This window comes from Leucoraja erinacea, chromosome 2 (assembly GCF_028641065.1).
Source record: "Leucoraja erinacea ecotype New England chromosome 2, Leri_hhj_1, whole genome shotgun sequence".
NCBI classification, from domain to species: Eukaryota; Metazoa; Chordata; class Chondrichthyes; order Rajiformes; family Rajidae; genus Leucoraja; species Leucoraja erinaceus.
This window is the reverse complement of record NC_073378.1, coordinates 7,595,348-7,612,938: the sequence shown is the minus strand read 5'-3', so window position 1 is coordinate 7,612,938 and position 17,591 is coordinate 7,595,348. Positions and strand designations below refer to the sequence as shown.

Here is a 17,591-nt window from a genome sequence, read left to right as displayed (position 1 = left end):
AACAGCCAAACTTCTTGTTTACCTTATTACTGTTTGTGACAGTTTGCTGGGTACATTATAACTGCAAAAGTATTCACTGAACAAAAAAAATGTTGGTCATTCTGATGTGATGGAATGCATCGTAGAAATCTTTGTCTCTGTCTCAAACACAAAATATTGTGCTGTTACTTTGTGTAGTTTTCCCAAATAGTGGGATAACATAGAACTAGTGAATGAGTGATTGATGGTCGGAGTGCACTCGATACACCAAAGGGTCCGTTTCCATGCTCTATCTCAGAATTAGCAGTTCTTCTCTGCCTGCTGAGTATGTCATAAGTAGATAGGGTAGTCAAAAAGGCTTTTGGCACATTGGCCTTCATCAATCAGAGTATTGAGTATAGAATTTGGGAGGTCAAGTTGCTGTTGGATCTACTGAATCCCACGACAGAAAGCAAAGAACCAGATTCAGATTCAGATTCAACTTTAATTGTCATTGTCAGTGTACAGTACAGAGACAACGAAATGCATTTAGCATCTCCCTCGAAGAGCGACATAGCATATGATTTGAATAAATATTTACATTAGCATATATACAGACATAGTGTTTTTCCTGTGGGAGGAGTGTCCGGGGGGGGTGGGGGGTGATTGGCAGTCACCGAGGTACGTTGTTGAGTAGAGTGACAGCTGCCGGGAAGAAGCTGTTCCTGGACCTGCTGGTCCAGCAACGGAGAGACCTGTAGCGTCTCCCGGATGGTAGGAGGGTAAACAGTCCATGGTTGGGGTGAGAGCAGTCCTTGGCGATGCTGAGCGCCCTCCGCAGACAACGCTTGCTTTGGACAGACTCAATGGAGGGGAGCGAGGAACCGATGATGCGTTGGGCAATTTTCACCACCCTCTGCAATGCCTTCCGGTCGGAGACAGAGCAGTTGCCATACCATACTGTGATGCAGTTGGTAAGGATGCTCTCGATGGTGCAACAGTAGAAGTTCACCAGGATCTGAGGAGACAGATGGACCTTCTTCAGTCTCCTCAGGAAGAAGAGACGCTGGTGAGCCTTCTTGATCAGAGTAGAGGTATTGTGGGTCCAAGAGAGGTCATCGGAGATGTTAACACCCAGGAACCTGAAGCTGGAAACAAGTTCCACCTCCGTCCCGTTAATGTGGATGGGGGTGTGCGTGCCGCCCCTGGACTTCCTGAAGTCTACAATGAGCCCCTTGGTCTTCTTGGAGTTAAGGGCTAGGTTGTTGTCAGCGCACCATGCTGCTAAGTGCTGGACCTCCTCCCTGTAGGCCAGCTCATCGTTGTTGCTGATGAGGCCAATCACCGTTGTATCATCTGCATACTTGATTATGGTGTTAGTACCATGTACAGGTGTGTAGTCATAGGTGAAGAGGGAGTAGAGGAGGGGGCTCAGCACACAGCCCTGTGGAACGTCGGTGTTCAGGGTGAGGGTTGAAGAGGTGTGCTTGTCAAACCTAACAGACTGTGGTCTGTTGGTTAGAAAGTCCAGTATCCAGTTGCAGAGGGAGGGGTCGATGTCCAGGTTACCGAGTTTGGTGATCAGTTTAGATGGTATAATGGTGTTGAATGCTGAGCTGTAATCGATGAACAGCATTCTTACAAAGTGTCTCTGTTGTCGAGGTGGGAGAGGGCGGAGTGAAGTGCCGTTGAGATGGCATCCTCCGTACTCCTATTCTTGCGGTAGGCAAACTGATAGGGATCCAGTGTGGGGGGTAGGCAGCTTTTGAGGTGTGCCAGGACCAGCCTCTCAAAGCACTTGGTGATGATGGGCGGAAGTCGTTGAGGCTTGCCGCAGTGGAGTGTTTTGGCACTGGCATGATGGAGGTGGCTTTAAGGCACGTGGGGACAACTGCTTGGGCAAGTGACAGGTTGAAGATGTCAGTCCAGACGTCTGTCAGCTGCGCAGCACAGGCCCTGAGCACGTGCCCGGGGAAGCCGTCAGGGCCAGCAGCCTTACGTGCATTAGTCCTACTCAGTGCCACGTACACGTCGTAGGGGGTGAGTGTGAGGGGTTGGTGATCGGCAGAGAGCACAGCCTTGACGGCTGTCTCTAGATGGCTGTCTCTAGAACCAACGACACTTAGCTCAGCCAAGACAACTTACCTCACCTTTATTCCAGAAGCCCCTTTTACCTTCATGCTTACCAATCATAACCCGTATGCAGAGAAGGCCAATTAGTGCGTCCTGTGGCGGGGTCTGGCAGGTGTCCAGCCAAAAATTAGCCGGACACGAGTTGTGTGCACTAGACATGTTTATTCTTCTGCAATACAGCTCCCTACTCCTTCCCTGGCCCGGCTTTAAATACCAACTCAGATATCGACCCCGTGACTCGTGCCTCCCCCACCAAGACGGTGCCCTCTAGAGCCGATGGGTCGTCGTGACCTTGGGTTGCTATCAGGTGCCGCCACATGACTCCCCCTCCCCCAGAACCAGAGGCACCGAACTGCACAGGACGTCGCACAAGGCGGCCCGAACGCGTAGATACAACCCGCCCCGGGGGCTTGCTCGTTTCGGAAGAATTTCTGGGCGCTCGGGACGGCGGACGCCCGTGACGGGGAGGTTGAGCCACGTGGACTGGCTCGCTCAGGTCCAAGTGGGCCAGTTTCAAACGGGCCACAGACACTGTTTCACGCCGGCCTCCCATGTCCAAATCAAATGTAGTAGGCCCGTGCCGCAGCGCGAAAGGGACCTTCATACGGACGCTGTAAGGGTGACTGGTGGATTGCCTCAACCCTGTCCGGCAGGGGCACTGCTCCATGCTGAGTCACCCGATGCCCCAGGAAGTTTTTTTTTTTTTTAAATTAGAAGTACGGTAAATTACAATACTACACAACACATATATCTTAATACATTTTTTGTACCGCTTCATTTTTTTTTGAGCTTTAAGAAAAAGATAGAAGTAAAGAAAGTAAAGAAAGTGCGCAAGAGTCGTGAAGTGCAAGAGTGTTGGGAAAAGAAGTTAGAGAAGGAAGTAAAGTGAGAAAGTAGACCCTAGAAAAGAAAGAAAAACAAAATAGGAACAATCGCTCTATTATAACATTAAACTCCGCAGAAAGGGATGCCCCAGGAAGTTGATGGCCTGAAGGCCGAATTGGCACTTGCCAGGGTTAATTACGAGGCCATGGTCACTGAGGCGCTGGAAGAGTAGACGCAGGCAACTGCTGCAGGTAGGTGAATTCAAAGAGAGGACAGGGCAGGTGGTTGCCCATGAGAGTGAGCATTGCGCTCATGAGGGCCGAGGGCATCCGGTCGCCGAGCCCGCCCATGTTAAGGACGTGACAGGCGCTCGGCTCGTGGATCCGGAGCAGCAGCTTTGTCTTGCCCCGTCAGGCGGATTGATTTTATGGCCTGATCGTGGTTGGTACTGCAGACAGGAAGTGTTGTGGTCTTGTGACTTTGCCGGTTTGGTGTGTGGGGTAGTTAGTTGGTTCTCGACGTATGCTGGCTTTAACCGGGCGACATATACGGTGTCAGATTTTCAGTTCCGATACTTCACAAAACCTCAGCCATCCTATGCTCGCTGAAGGGGTCAGCGGACGGCGTTGTGTCGGACCATAATATGTGTGCAGCATTGGAGGTCAGCAGGCACGTGGACCATTGCAGGTGTCTGCCATGTCGGTGTTGGCCTGAGTCGCTGCATAGTTCGCCGTAATCGATCAACATACTTGCTTGGATCATAGGATCTGGCTGTGGGGATTGGTTCAACAAATTCGCCGGGCAGCTTCAGAGTTGTGCCGTAAACCATTTCCGTCAACGAACACTCTTGGTCTGCTGTCACCGCCATACGAATGCCAAGCAGAACCAGAGGCAACCGCTCACTCCAGTTTGACGCGTCTCTTCCGGCTGCCAGAACGACTTTCAACTGGCCGCTCGCTTGTGGATGATACGCAATCGTTCGAATCCGGTTTGTACCCATGAGGTCGGTTAGTGTTTGAAACATCGCAGACGCGAATTATGGTCCTCGGTCTGTTGTGATCGTACTTGGGATCCCAAAGACCAAAATCCAACAGTCAACAAAAGTGCGGGCAATTGTTTCCTCTGAAATGTTGATGACATGGGATAGCATCTTGCCACCTTGTGAACCGGTCTTCACAATGAACAGATATGTGTCGTTTCTTGACGGTGGGAGTGGGCCAACCAAGTCCAGATGCACGTGCTCGAAACCACCGAAAGGGGTCCTAGTGTGCCTGGAGATCTTGGATTGTTGTCATGGTAGACAAGTCTTCGTCCCTAATCCAACGTCATGCTTGATGAAAGGCCAGATGAAACGTTCGGAGATTAGTTTTATCGTAGCCTTCATGCCCGGATGTGATAAGTTGTGCAGCGTGGTGAAAACTTCTCGCTTCATCGTCCTAGGCACAAACGGCCTTGGTTTGTCAGTGGAAGTGTCACATATGATGGTTTCTCTCCTGTCATCGACATGTACATCTTCCAATTATGGGATGTATGCGTCCAGTGGTGATGGATAAGATCGGGATCAGTATGCTGCGTACATTCCAACACGTCGTCTATGTATGCGTAGACGAAATCGAGGCCGGAGTGTATGAATCCAGCAAACGCTGGAACAATTGTGTTGCATTCTGTAAACCAAACGGCATCCGTAGAAATTCGAACGTCCCGAACGGAGTCACCTCGGCTGTCTTGGGAATATCGGCAGGCTCGACCATAATTTAATAATACGCACGCATGAGATCGACGCTTGCGAACATCGCTTACCCTGTAGGCTTGCTTAGAAATCCTGCGAATGTGGGATGCTGTATTCAGATTCAGATTCAATCAGATTCAATTTTAATTGTCATTGTCAGTGTACAGTACAGAGACAACGAAATGCATTTAGCATCTCCCTTGAAGAGCGACATAGCAAACGATTTGAATAAAAAATAAATAATAAGTGTCCGGGGGGGGGTGATTGGCAGTCACCGAGGTACGTTGTTTAGTAGAGTGACAGCTGCCGGAAAGAAGCTGTTCCTCGACCTGCTGGTTCGGCAACGGAGAGACCTGTAGCGCCTCCCGGATGGTAGGAGGGTAAACAGTCCATGGTTGGGGTGAGAGCAGTCCTTGGCGATGCTGAGCGCCCTCCGCAGACAGCGCTTGCTTTGGACAGACTCAATGGAGGGGAGCGTGGAACCGGTGATGCGTTGGGCAATTTTCACCACCCTCTGCAGTGCCTTCCGGTCGGAGACAGAGCAGTTGCCATACCATACTGTGATGCAGTTGGTAAGGATGCTCTCGATGGTGCAGCGGTAGAAGTTCACCAGGATCTGAGGAGACAGATGGACCTTCTTCAGTCTCCTCAGGAAGAAGAGACGCTGATGAGCCTTCTTGATCAGAGTAGAGGTATTGTGGGTCCAAGAGAGGTCATCGGAGATGTTGACTCCCAGGAACCTGAAGCTAGAAACACGTTCCACCTCCGTCCCGTTAATGTGGATGGGGGTGTGCGTGCCACCTCTGGACTTCCTGAAGTCTACAATGAGCTCCTTGGTCTTCTTGGAGTTAAGGGCCAGGTTGTTGTCAGCGCACCATGCTGCTAAGTGCTGGACCTCCTCCCTGTAGGCCAGCTCATCGTTGTTGCTGATGAGGCCAATCACCGTTGTATCACCGTTGTATCATCTGCATACTTGATGATGGTGTTAGTACCATGTACAGGTGTGCAGTCATAGGTGAAGATGACCTGGAACAGTGACATTGTTTAGTGAACGGTAGCCGCCGCATGGTCTCCAATTGCCGGGGGACTTCTTCGAGACCATGTGAAGAGGTGATGCCCAGCAGCTCTTAGACCTGCGGATGATCCCGAGCTCCAATATATGGTCAAATTGATCTTTGCAGAATTGGCCTTTGCAACTTTGAGGCAATCTACGGGTAACATGCGCGCTCTTGCTGAAACTGGAGGGCCGCTGGTCTGAATATGATGCGTGACAGAATGTTTGATATCATTGTGCGCCGGTAAGATGGAGTTATTAGTCATGGAAATTGTTTAAGTAACTCCTGATATGGGCCGGTACTGGGCTGGAGGCTGGTAAGGTGAGAGATAATCATTGCCGGACGGCAGATGCAGTTTCCCTATGCGTGAGTGCAGTAATCACTTAAGCGGCGATTTTTAAAATCCACCAGCAAAAAAAAATGTGAATGAATGTCCGCTCCGATAATGAGTTTGATGCATCGGCGACTGTGAAAATTCAGCGAAACGTTTTCACAGTTGAGCGTAACTGATTTCTGACCAAATATCTGTATGCTAGAATTTGGTCTCGGCGGTGAGAATGCATCCGGGGTTAGGGTGTGAACGCTTTTGGGAACTGGGTGGAACGACCGATAACTCAGCGCCGGAGTCAATGAGATATTGCATACTCGAAAGACTGTCGCTGAGTAAAAGGTGGTGGCTAGTTTGCCCACAGGCAGCAGTCGCCTCTACTGCCGGGCCTCGTCGAATCCCAGGTGTTGATGTTTGGAGAAGGAGCAAGGAGGCTGACACGACCAGTCCGCTGCACCATATTTCTAGTGTTTCCAGCAAATGCGTTGAGCATCACCTCTGCCCCATCCCCGACCCCCAAGGTTTGTGTTAAACCTAAAACGTGAATGGTTCTGTAGGGTTGCCATAGCCTCGACTTGTACATTGAGCGCTGCAATTTGCTGTTCCAGCTGTGAATTTTCCAGCTTTACTGTTGTTGCATTAACCACAGTCACCTGCAGCGCAGTAGTTGTCTCCAAGACAATGTCGGCCTGTTTTGCGAGCTTGTCTATGCTGGCCGATTGAAACATACCTATCAGAAGCCCCTGCACCCGAGTAGGCATGCAGCGGAGAAACCTGTTTCCAGACATTACCGTCAATCTTTTCGTCCACCGCCAGCATGCGCCATCTCCGCAGCATTTGTGATGGCCTCCTATCGCCGAGATTATCATCTCCCAGCAGCTCTGAAATGAGAGCTTGCTTCGAGGGCGGAGTAATGAGGAAGAGTTAGTTAGCAGTCTTGTGTGTGGCCCCTTGGGCAAGAGTGACCATAATATGGTTGCGATCTTCATTAGGATGGAGAGTGAAATTGTTAAATCAGAAACAAGAGTCCTGAACTTAAAGAAAGGTGACTTTGAGGGTATGAGACGTGAATTGGCCAAGATAGACTGGCAATTGATTCTTAAAGGGTTGACGGATGTGCAATGGAAGGCATTTAAAGACTACATGGATGAACTACACCAATTGTTCATCCCAGTTTGGCAAAATAATAAATCAGGGAAGGTAGTGCATCCATGGATAACAAGGGAAATCAGGGATAGTATCAAAACAAAAGATGAAGGATACAAATTAGCCAGAAAAAGCAGCCTACCAGGGGACTGGTAGAAATTCTGAGTCCAGCAGAAGAGGACAAAGGGCTTAATTAGGAAAGGGAAAATAGATTATGAAAGAAAACTGGCAGGGAATATAAAAACGGACTACAAAGGTTTTTATAGATATGTGTAGAGGAAAAGATTAGTTAAAACAAATGTAGGTCCCTTGCAGTCAGAAACGGGCGAATTGATCATGGGGAACAAGGACATGGCAGACCAATTGAATAACTACGTTGGTTCTGTCTTCACTAAGGAAGACAAAAATAATCTGCCGGAAATAGCAAGACCGGGGGTCAAATGAGATGGAGGAACTGAGTGAAATCCAGGTTAGCCGGGAAGTGGTGTTAGGTAAATTGAATGGATTAAAGGCCAATAAATCCCCAGGGCCAGATAGGTTCCATCCCAGAGTACTTAAGGAAGTAGCCCCAGAAATAGTGGATGCATTAGTGATAATGTTTCAAAACTCGTTAGATTCTGGAGTAGTTCCTGAGGATTGGAGAGTAGCTAATGTAACCCCACTTTTTAAAAAGGGAGGGAGAGAGAAAACAGGTAATTACAAATCAGTTAGTCTAACATCGGTAGTGGGAAAAATGCTGGAGTCAAGTTATTAAAGATGGGATAGCAGCACATTTGGAAAGTGGTGAATTCATTGGACAAAGTCAGCATGGATTCATGAAAGGTAAATCATGTCTGACGAATCTTATAGAATTTTTCGAGGATGTAACTAGTAGAGTGGATAGGGGAGAACCAGTGGATGTGTTATATCTGGACTTTCAGAAAGCTTTCGACAAGGTCCCACATAAGAGATTAGTATGCAAACTTAAAGCACACTGTATTGGGGGTTCAGTATTGATGTGGATAGAGAACTGGCTGGCAGACAGGAAGCAAAGAGTAGGAGTAAACGGGTCCTTTTCACAATGGCAGGCAGTGACTAGTGAGGTACCGCAAGGCTCGGTGCTGGGACCCCAGCTATTTACAATATATATTAATGATGTGGATGAGGGAATTGAATGCAACATCTCCAAGTTTGCGGATGACACGAAGCTGGGGGCAGTGTTAGCTGTGAGGAGGATGCTAGGAGGCTGCAAGGTGACTTGGATAGTTTGGGTGAGTGGAAAAATGCATGGCAGATGCAGTATAATGTGGATAAATTTGAGGTTATCCACTTTGGTGGCAAAAACAGGAAAGTAGACTATTATCTGAATGGTGGCCGATTAGGAAAAGGGGCGATGCAACGAGACCTGGGTGTCATAGAAACATAGAAACATAGAAAATAGGTGCAGGAGTAGGCCATTCAGCCCTTCGAGCCAGCACCGCCATTCGATATGATCATGGCTGATCATCCAACTCAGTATCCTGTACCTGCCTTCTCTCCATACCCCCTGATCCCTTTAGCCACAAGGGCCACATCTAACTCCCTCTTAAATATAGCCAATGAACTGGGCTCAACTACCTTCTGTGGCAGAGAATTCCACAGATTCACCACTCTCTGTGTAAAAAATGATTTTCTCATCTTGGTCTTAAAAGACTTCCCTCTTATCCTTAAACTGTGACCCCTAGTTCTGGACTTCCCCAACATCGGGAATAATCTTCCTGCATCTAGCCTGTCCAACCCCTTAAGAATTTTGTAAGTTTCTATAAGATCCCCCCTCAATCTTCTGAATTCCAGCGTGTACAAGCCGAGTCTATCCAGTCTTTCTTCATATGAAAGTCCTGCCATCCCAGGAATTAGTCTGGTGAACCTTCTCTGTACTCCCTCTGCCGGAAATACATGGTACACCAGTACAATCATGGTACACCAGTCATTGAAAGTAGGCATGCAGGTGCAGCAGGCAATGAAGAAAGTGAATGGTATATTAGCATTCATAGCAAAAGGATTTGAGTATAAGAGCAGGGAGGTTCTACTGGAGTTGTAGAGACCACACCTGGAGTATTGCGTACAGTTTTGGTCTCCTAATCTGAGGAAAGACATTCTTGCCATAGTGGGAGTGCAGAGAAGGTTCACCAGACTGATTCCTGGGATGTCAGGACTTTCATATGAAGAAAAACTGGATAGACTCGGCTTGTACGCGCTAGAATTTAGAAGATTGAGGGGGGATCTTATAGAAACTTACAAAATTCTTAAGGGGTTGGCCAGGCTAGATGCAGAAGATTATTCCCGATGTTGGGGAAGTCCAGGACAAGGGGTCACAGTTTAAGGAATAAGAGGGAAGTCTTTTAGGACCGAGATGAGAAAATCATTTTTTACACAGAGAGTAGTGAATCTGTGGAATTCTCTGCCACAGAAGGTAGTTGAGGCCAGTTCATTGGCTATATTTAAGAGGGTTAGATATGGCCCTTGTGCCTTAAGGGATCAGAGGGTATGGAGAGAAGGCAAGTACAGGATACTGAGTTGGATGATCAGCCATGATCATATTGACTGACGGTGCAGGCTCGAAGGGCCGAATGGCCTACTCCTGCACCTATTTTCTATGTTTCTACTCCCTACACACTGGGAACAATTTACAGAGGCCAATTAACCTACAAACCTGCACGTCTTTGGGATGTGGGTGGAAAACGGAGCATCCGGAGGAAAACCCCCCATGTTTAGAGGGAGAACGTGCAAACTCTGCATATGTAACAAACGAGCTCAGGATCAAACCTGGTCCTCTGGCGGTATGAGCTCTATCAGCTGTGCTACTAGCCACCCAGTAGATATAAGTATTTTGTTGCTGACTACTCAGCAGAGAATGAGGTGAGTTTTTTTTCTTCATCTATTCAATTGAAAAACTCTACCAAAGTGTTGTCAATTCAAATCCTTCTATTTACCTGATATGAATTGGCCTCTGTGGACTAGCACCCAGCAACGTGCCTGAAACTCAAGAGAGTCAGGGGGTGGAAGTTAGTGAAGAGGCTATTACTAAGGAGAAGCTGCTTGGGTAACTGAAAGACCTGAAGGTGGATAAGTTACCTGGACTGGATGGACTGCACCCCAGTCCCCAGGGTTCTGAAAGAGGTGGATTTAGAGATTGTGGAGGCATTACTAGTGATCTTTTAAGAATCATTAGAGTCAGGAGTGGTTCCAGACGTTTGGAAAATTGCAAATTTTACCCTGCTATACAAGAAAGGAACAAAGGAGAAGAGTGGAAACTATAGGCCGATAAGCCTGACTTCAGTGGTTGGTAAGATTTTAGAGTCCATTATAATGGATGAACTTATGGTGTACTTAGAAGTACATGATAATTTAGGACAAAGACAGCATGGTTTTGCCTAACAAATCTGTTGGAATTATTTGAGGAAGTAAATAGCATGGGAGAGTCAGTGGATGGTGTTTACCTAGATTTTCAGAAAGTCTTTGATAATGTGCGCATGTGAGGCTGCTAAAGAAGATGAGAGGCCACACGGTATCAAAGGGAAAATACTAGCTTGGACAGCAGCTTGGCCAGTTGGCAGAAGGCAAAAGGTGGCAGTAAAGTGGGCTTTATCTTGGCTGCCAGTGACCAGCAGAGTTCCGCAGGGGGTCGGTGCTGGGGCTGATACTCTTCACTTTGTATATTAATGATTTGGATGAAGGGACTGCAGGCTTTGTGGCCAAGTTTGCTGATGATACGAAGATAGGTGGAGGGACAGGTAGTGTAGAGAAGGCAGGGACTCTGCAGAAGGACAAGGGCAGGTTGAGAGAGTGGGCAGAGAAGTGGCAGATGGAATACAGTGTAGCAAAGTGTTGGTAGTTGCAATAAAAGGGGTAGACTATTTTCTACATGGGGAGTGAATTCAGAAATTGGAGGTGCAAAGGTACTGGTGCAGGATTCCCAAAGAGTGAATTTGCAAGTCAAATCGGAAGTAAGGAAGGCAAGCGCAATGCTAGCATTCATTTTGTGAGTACTAGAATACAAAAACGGATGTAATGCTGAGGCTCTATAGCAGACTACATTTGGAATATTGTGAGCAATTTTAGGCCCCACATCTGAAGGAAAAATATGCTGGTGCCTGAGAGGGTCCAGAGGAGGTTTACGAGAATGATTTCAGGATTGAATGGGAGAACATTTGATGAGCGTTTGACAGCACTGGGCTTCAACTTGCTGGAGTTTAGATGGATGAAGTGGAGGGAACTTCATTGAAACTTACCGAATAGTGTAAGGCCTGGATAGAGTGGATGTGGAGAGGATGTTTCCACCAGTGGGAGAGTCTAGAACCAAAGATCATAGCCTCAGAATTAAAGAAAGTTCCTTTAGGAAAGAGATTAGGAGAAATGTCTTTAGTTAGTGGGTGGGAAATCTGCGGAATTCATTGCCACAGAAGACTGTGGAGGCCAAGCCAATGGATATTTTTTAAGGCAAAGATAGAACGTTTCTTGATTAGAGGTGTCAGGGGTTATGGGGAGAAGGCAGGAGAATGGGGTTACAAGGGAGTGATAGATCAGCCATGATTGAACGGCGGAGTCGACTTGATGGGCAAAATGGCCTAATTCTGCTTCTGTCACTTATGACTACACCCGGGTCGGAGTGCTTATTGGAGAAACGAGGAACTGGAGACGCTGGTTTACGCAATCTTATTTTAAGGAGTGTCGATTGCTAGCTTTATTGTCCTACTTGATCCTACTGTCATTTCTCTTAAATCATTCTCAATAGTCTGCTTTGAAGAATGTAGAACGTCAAATTAAAAGAATCAATCAATCAATCAAATGTGCATAGGTTATTGAAAGGTCATTTTTTTCAGTTCACATTTTTGTTATTGTTGCTCATGTTCTTGTGAAGTTATTTGTTAATACGTGTTGGCTTGTTTCTTAATTCCATTCAGGGTGTCGTGAATCCACAAAGGAAAAGCTCTGTAGAATGTCAAGCGGTTAATGAAGGTAATTCATTTTCCCTCTTGTATATTTCGCAAATACTGCTAAGCATTCCTATAAGACTGATGAAATAAATGCATTGAATTCTTCATATTGCTAATAACTAGTGGCTCGGGTTTATGTTCCTGACTTCCATTTTGCTCTGCCATCCTTTGAAATTAATTGTATCCTCAGTCTTCCATGTGGTCATCCTCATTCTTGCTTCCAACATCATCTGAATTCCTTCAACATCTTTTTGCTGTGATCTCCATTTCCTTGTATCAACCCTGCTCCTCACAACCTATTCATTCTTCACGTACTACAACTTAAATCTAGTATGCAATGTTATTCTGGACTTTTTTTTCCCCCCTCCTGTTTCCTCGGCCCCATCTCCTCTCCAATCCTATATTTCCGAACTCTTCCCATTCATGTGATCTGCTCTCATGATACTGCCCTCATGATACTGGTTTCCAACCAGTTATCACCTAAAAAAAATGATTGCTGTGTTACCACTGTTTTTGTACGTTTGAAAATCAGTATTTCTATTGCATATGGTGATTTTTAAAGTGACTCAACCGCAACCTCTCAAATGTAAATGGGCAGTTGCTATTGCAAATCATGCCTGCAAATTTAAGCCTCATTGTAATGTGGATTCATGTGTAATTACATCAGTTTTAATGCAATGCTGATTTGGAAATTACATTACAGTGAAGTTTTTTAGGAATTATGTTATTTCTGTTGTTGGTGCATCATAATCCATTAGTTTCCTCACACGATTACTTCTGCAAATAGGGGGGCATGCATATACAGGTTCCGCACTGGGAACCGAGGTAGGATTCCCGTCCAGCACTTTGTGTCCTTTGTCGAATCCCTTCAAATTATTTACTTATTGGCTTAAAGAGATCCTACCTCTGCGCTGGGCACCATTCACCAAATGCACTGCATGTCATTCACTCCTAGGAAGGACAAGGACTGGGTGCACGAGAACACCACCACCTGCAGGTATCCCTTCACATCGCACATCAGCCTGAAATATTTTCCCATTCCCTCCTGAAAGTCCCTGAGCTACAGCATGGTCTGAGTAGCTTTGGCAGGACAGCAGCAAATGAAGCTCACCATCATCTTCTCTTAGGCAATAAATCCTGCTCTTGTTAACAACACCCATATTCTGACAAAAAAATCTTTGTGTCATTGATAAGTTTAAAATAGTTTTTTTGTTTGACCAGTAGGTCATTTCTCACGCTAAATAATTGCAGTGTCCAACACAGATTCTTGCCTGACACTTGTCACATCCTATCATTGTGGAACCTGTTCATCAACTCTATCGTTTTTCTCTTACTCAACAGATCAATAGGTTCAAATAATCTTTGTTTTCAATTCCATGAATTTCAAGTGCAGACAACAATATCTTATCAAATGTTCAGAAGGATACAAAGTGCAGGAGTATCCCAGCAGGTCAGGCAGCATCTCTGGAGAACATGGATAAGTGACGTTTCGGGTCGAGACCCTTCTTCAAATTCTTTCTGGGAGTCTGTTTAATTAGAACAGTTCAGAATTATTATAATGGTTCTGATCGACAAAAGTCAAGGCAAACTGACTGTGTGGCATAACGACACATGGCTCCAGCAACCCAGACTCGATAACTAGGTTAATTAGCTTCCTGAATTACCCCACATGTACGTGGCTGTTGGGAGAATCAGGGTGGAAATAATGAGCAAGTGAGCGAAAATACGCCACAGGGATATAACTGGGGAAAAGGAATAGCTGGGACTGCTTTCAGGGCTAGCAATGACAGTGGCCTGAATGGCCTCCTTTATGTCAAATGTAAATATGATTGATTCTTCCATTTTATAATGGAGAAGCTTAAAAAGCAGGAATCGACTTGTTAAAGGAGGTACAAGGAACTACAGATACAAAAAAAAGGCACTATGTGCTGCAGTAAATCAGCGGGCTCAGGCAGTATCTCTGGAGAATGTGGATTGGTAATGTTTAAGGTTGTGGCCCTTCTTCAAACTGATTGTGGTGGGGGTAGGGGTGGGTAAAAAGCTTGAAGCGAGGAGGGGCAGGAAAAAGCCTGGTGACTGATAGGTGGATGCAGGTATGGGTGGAGTGGGGGGGGGGGGGGGGGGGGGGGGTTATGACAGGCGGAATGGTTGGACATAAGTGCCAGCGATGAAAAGTAACAAAATGTGAGATAAGAAAAAATGTGAGATAAGGATAGAGGAAGTGCAAATTGTGAAGCCAGAGGAAGAAATATTGGGAGAAATTTGTGACTTGTTAAACTTTGAATATGTTTTGGTGTCGGACAATATGAATCGCATTACCAGTCGTATACAGTTTCGTATTGCACACACACAATTTAAATAGAGTTGATCCAAGTTTCTTTGGTTTCAACCTCCCTGTTGAAATACCGATGGCCTTCCACATAGAGTTTATGTGGAAAGGATGTTTCCACTGATGGGAGAGTCTAGGGCCAGAGGTCATAGCCTCAGAATTAAAAGGTGCTCTTTTAGAAAGGAGGTGAGGAGTAATTTATTTCGTCAGATGGTAATTCATCTGTGGAACTCGTTGTCACAGAGGGCTGTGGAGACCAAGTCAGTGGATATTTTTAAGGCAGAGATAGACAAATTCATGATTAGAACGGCAAAGTGGGTGAAGGTCTTGTAATGGCACAACGACAGAAGGCACAAGGAAAATGGGCCAGCCGAGGAGGCAGAGCCATCTGTCGTCCATGATTGAATGGCAGAGTAGACGCAATGGCCTATTCTACTCCTAGAACTTGTGAACTCAGAATCCTGTAATGAACTAGCTAAGATTGAGGTGTGGTAAATTAGAAGAGAATCTAACATATTTTCCAGCACAACACTCTGTCCAGAATCTTTGAATGCTGACAACCATCTCCCCCCCCCCCCCCCCCGCCCTAATATTCTTTTTCATTTTTTAAAATCATCTGTATGCATTGACTGCAGTCATAGAGTGGAACGATATGGTAAATGCACGGAGTGATTTGTCCAGAGAAGGGGAATCAAGCTGGAAAGGGCACAGAGAAGATTTAAAAGGATGTTGCCAGGGCTGGTGGGTCTCAGCCATCGGGAGAGGTTGAATAGGCTGGAACCTTATTCCTTGGAACACAGGAGAATGAGGGGTAATCTTACTGAGGTGTATAAAATCATGAGAGGAATAGATCGGGTCGAGTCTCTTGCCCAGAGTAGGTGAATTGAGGAACAGAGGACATACAATGCCCTCCATAATGTTTGGGACAAAGACCCATCATTTATTTACTTGCCTCAGTACTCCACAATTTGAGATTTGTAATAGAATACAAAATCACATGTGGCTAAAGTGCACATTGTCAGATTTTAATAAAGGCCGTTTTATACATTTTGGTTTCACCCTGTAGAAATTACAGCAAGTAGGTAGGTTTAAGGTGAAGGGGAAAAGATTTAATAGGAATCTGAGGGGTAACTTTTTTATACAATGTATGGAATAAGCTGCCAGAGGAGGTAGTTGAGGCAGGGACGATCCCAACATTTGAGAAACAGTTAGATAGGTGCATGGATAGGACAGGTTTGGAGGGAGATGGACCAAACGCGGGCAGGTGGGACTGGTGCAGCTCGTACATGTTGGCCGGTGTGGGCAAGTTGGGCCGAAGGGCCTGTTTCCACACTGTATCATTCTATGGCTCTATGACTAACCAGAGGCCATAGGTTTAAGGTAAGGGATGAAAATTTTAATAGGAACCTGAGGGATAACGTTTTTTTTACACAAAGGGTGGTGGGTATATGGAATGAGCTGCTGGAGGAGGTAGTTGAGGCAGGTACCATCATAACATTTAAGAGATATTTGTACATGTACGCAGATAGGATAGGTTTAGAGGGTTATGGGCCAAGCCGGGCAGGTGGGACTACTGTAGACAGGGCAAGTTGGGCTGAGGGGCCCGTTTCCACACTGTATGACTCTCACTTTGTGAATGAGACATTTTTGGCAATAGCATATCTATTTTTAGCCTGTTGGTATGAGTCAGCCATGATCATAGAAACATAGAAAATAGGTGCACGAGTAGGCCATTCGGCCCTTCGAGCCTGCACCGCCATTCAATATGATCATGGCTGATCATCCAACTCAGTATCAAAATCAAACTTACAAAATTCTTAAGGGGTTGGACAGGCTAGATGCAGGAAGATTGCTCCCGATGTTGGGGAAGTCCAGGACAAGGGGTCACAGCTTAAGGATAAGGGGGAAATCCTTTAAAACCGAGATGAGAAGAACTTTTTTCACACAGAGAGTGGTGAATCTCTGGAACTCTCTGCCGCAGAGGGTAGTCGAGGCCAGTTCATGTGCTATATTTAAGAGGGAGCTAGATGTGGCCCTTGTGGCTAAGGGGATCAGGGGGTATGGAGAGAAGGCAGGTACGGGATACTGAGTTGGATGATCAGCCATGATCATATTGAATGGCGGTGCAGGCTCGAAGGGCCGAATGGCCTACTCCTGCATCTAATTTCTATGTTTCTATGTCTATGTTTCTATGTATCCTGTACCTGCCTTCTCTCCATACCCCTTGATACCTTTAGCCACAAGGGCCACATCTAACTCCCTCTTAAATATAGCCAATGAACTGGCCTCAACTACCTTCTGTGGCAGAGAATTCCAGAGATTCACCACTCTCTGTGTGAAAAATGTTTTTCTCATCATATTAAATGGCAGTGCTGGCTCGAAGGACCGAATGGCCTACTCCTGCACTTATTTTTCTATGTTTCTATGTTTTCTATGAGTCTTCAGTTTTCTCGATTAGATAGAAGTTTTTATTCATGACATATCAATATCGCTGGCAACTATCATTGAACCCGTTTTGCTCCAGATCTGAGGGAACTCAAGAATGAACCACGTTTAAGTTAAGTTTATTATACTCACAGATACCGAGGTACAGTGAAAAGCTTCTGTTTTGTATACTGTCCACTTAAAGAAATGTTTAGGCCATTAGACTGGCTAAGGATAGCAGATTTACACACCGGGAGGAAGTAATTGAACCCACTGTAAGAAATCAACAATATCTTCGTGATGGTGATTGTATACTTTAGATAAAAAAATCATTAAAAAATATAATTGAAAATCTCCTGTTGTTGGATTCCAACTCACAGATCCAAATTAATTGTCCAAGTTTCTAATACCAGACCCGCAATTAAACCACTACTTTACTGCATCTTTCTTGAAATTTGAATTCAAGTTATACCCAAACTGTGTTCATGCTTTTTATTTTTTTTCTCATTATAATTGTGGCTGTGCTTCAAACGTCGCTAATTGCCTGTATAGTGCTCAGATATACGGAAGTTGTGAGAACTCCTATACAATTGGAAATTATTTATATTTTTTTTCTACACTTCTTTCATTTTTTCTTGACTGTTTTAGATCTTCAAAGAAATGAAGGGCAATGTTCAAACAAAGTTAAGGCCAATGGTTATAAATACTC

The 17,591-nt window shown here is 45.7% G+C and overlaps 1 protein-coding gene across 1 annotated transcript in view; it reads left to right on the top strand.

The window, feature by feature from the left end:
* cep72 (centrosomal protein 72) overlaps positions 1-17,591 on the top strand; it is a 162,517-nt gene that overhangs the window by 111,384 nt on the left and 33,542 nt on the right. Inside the window, exon 8 of the mRNA XM_055666200.1 lies at positions 12,097-12,151. Within this exon, the coding sequence (XP_055522175.1) occupies positions 12,097-12,151 (55 nt within the window). The remainder of the gene's footprint in view (positions 1-12,096; positions 12,152-17,591) is intronic.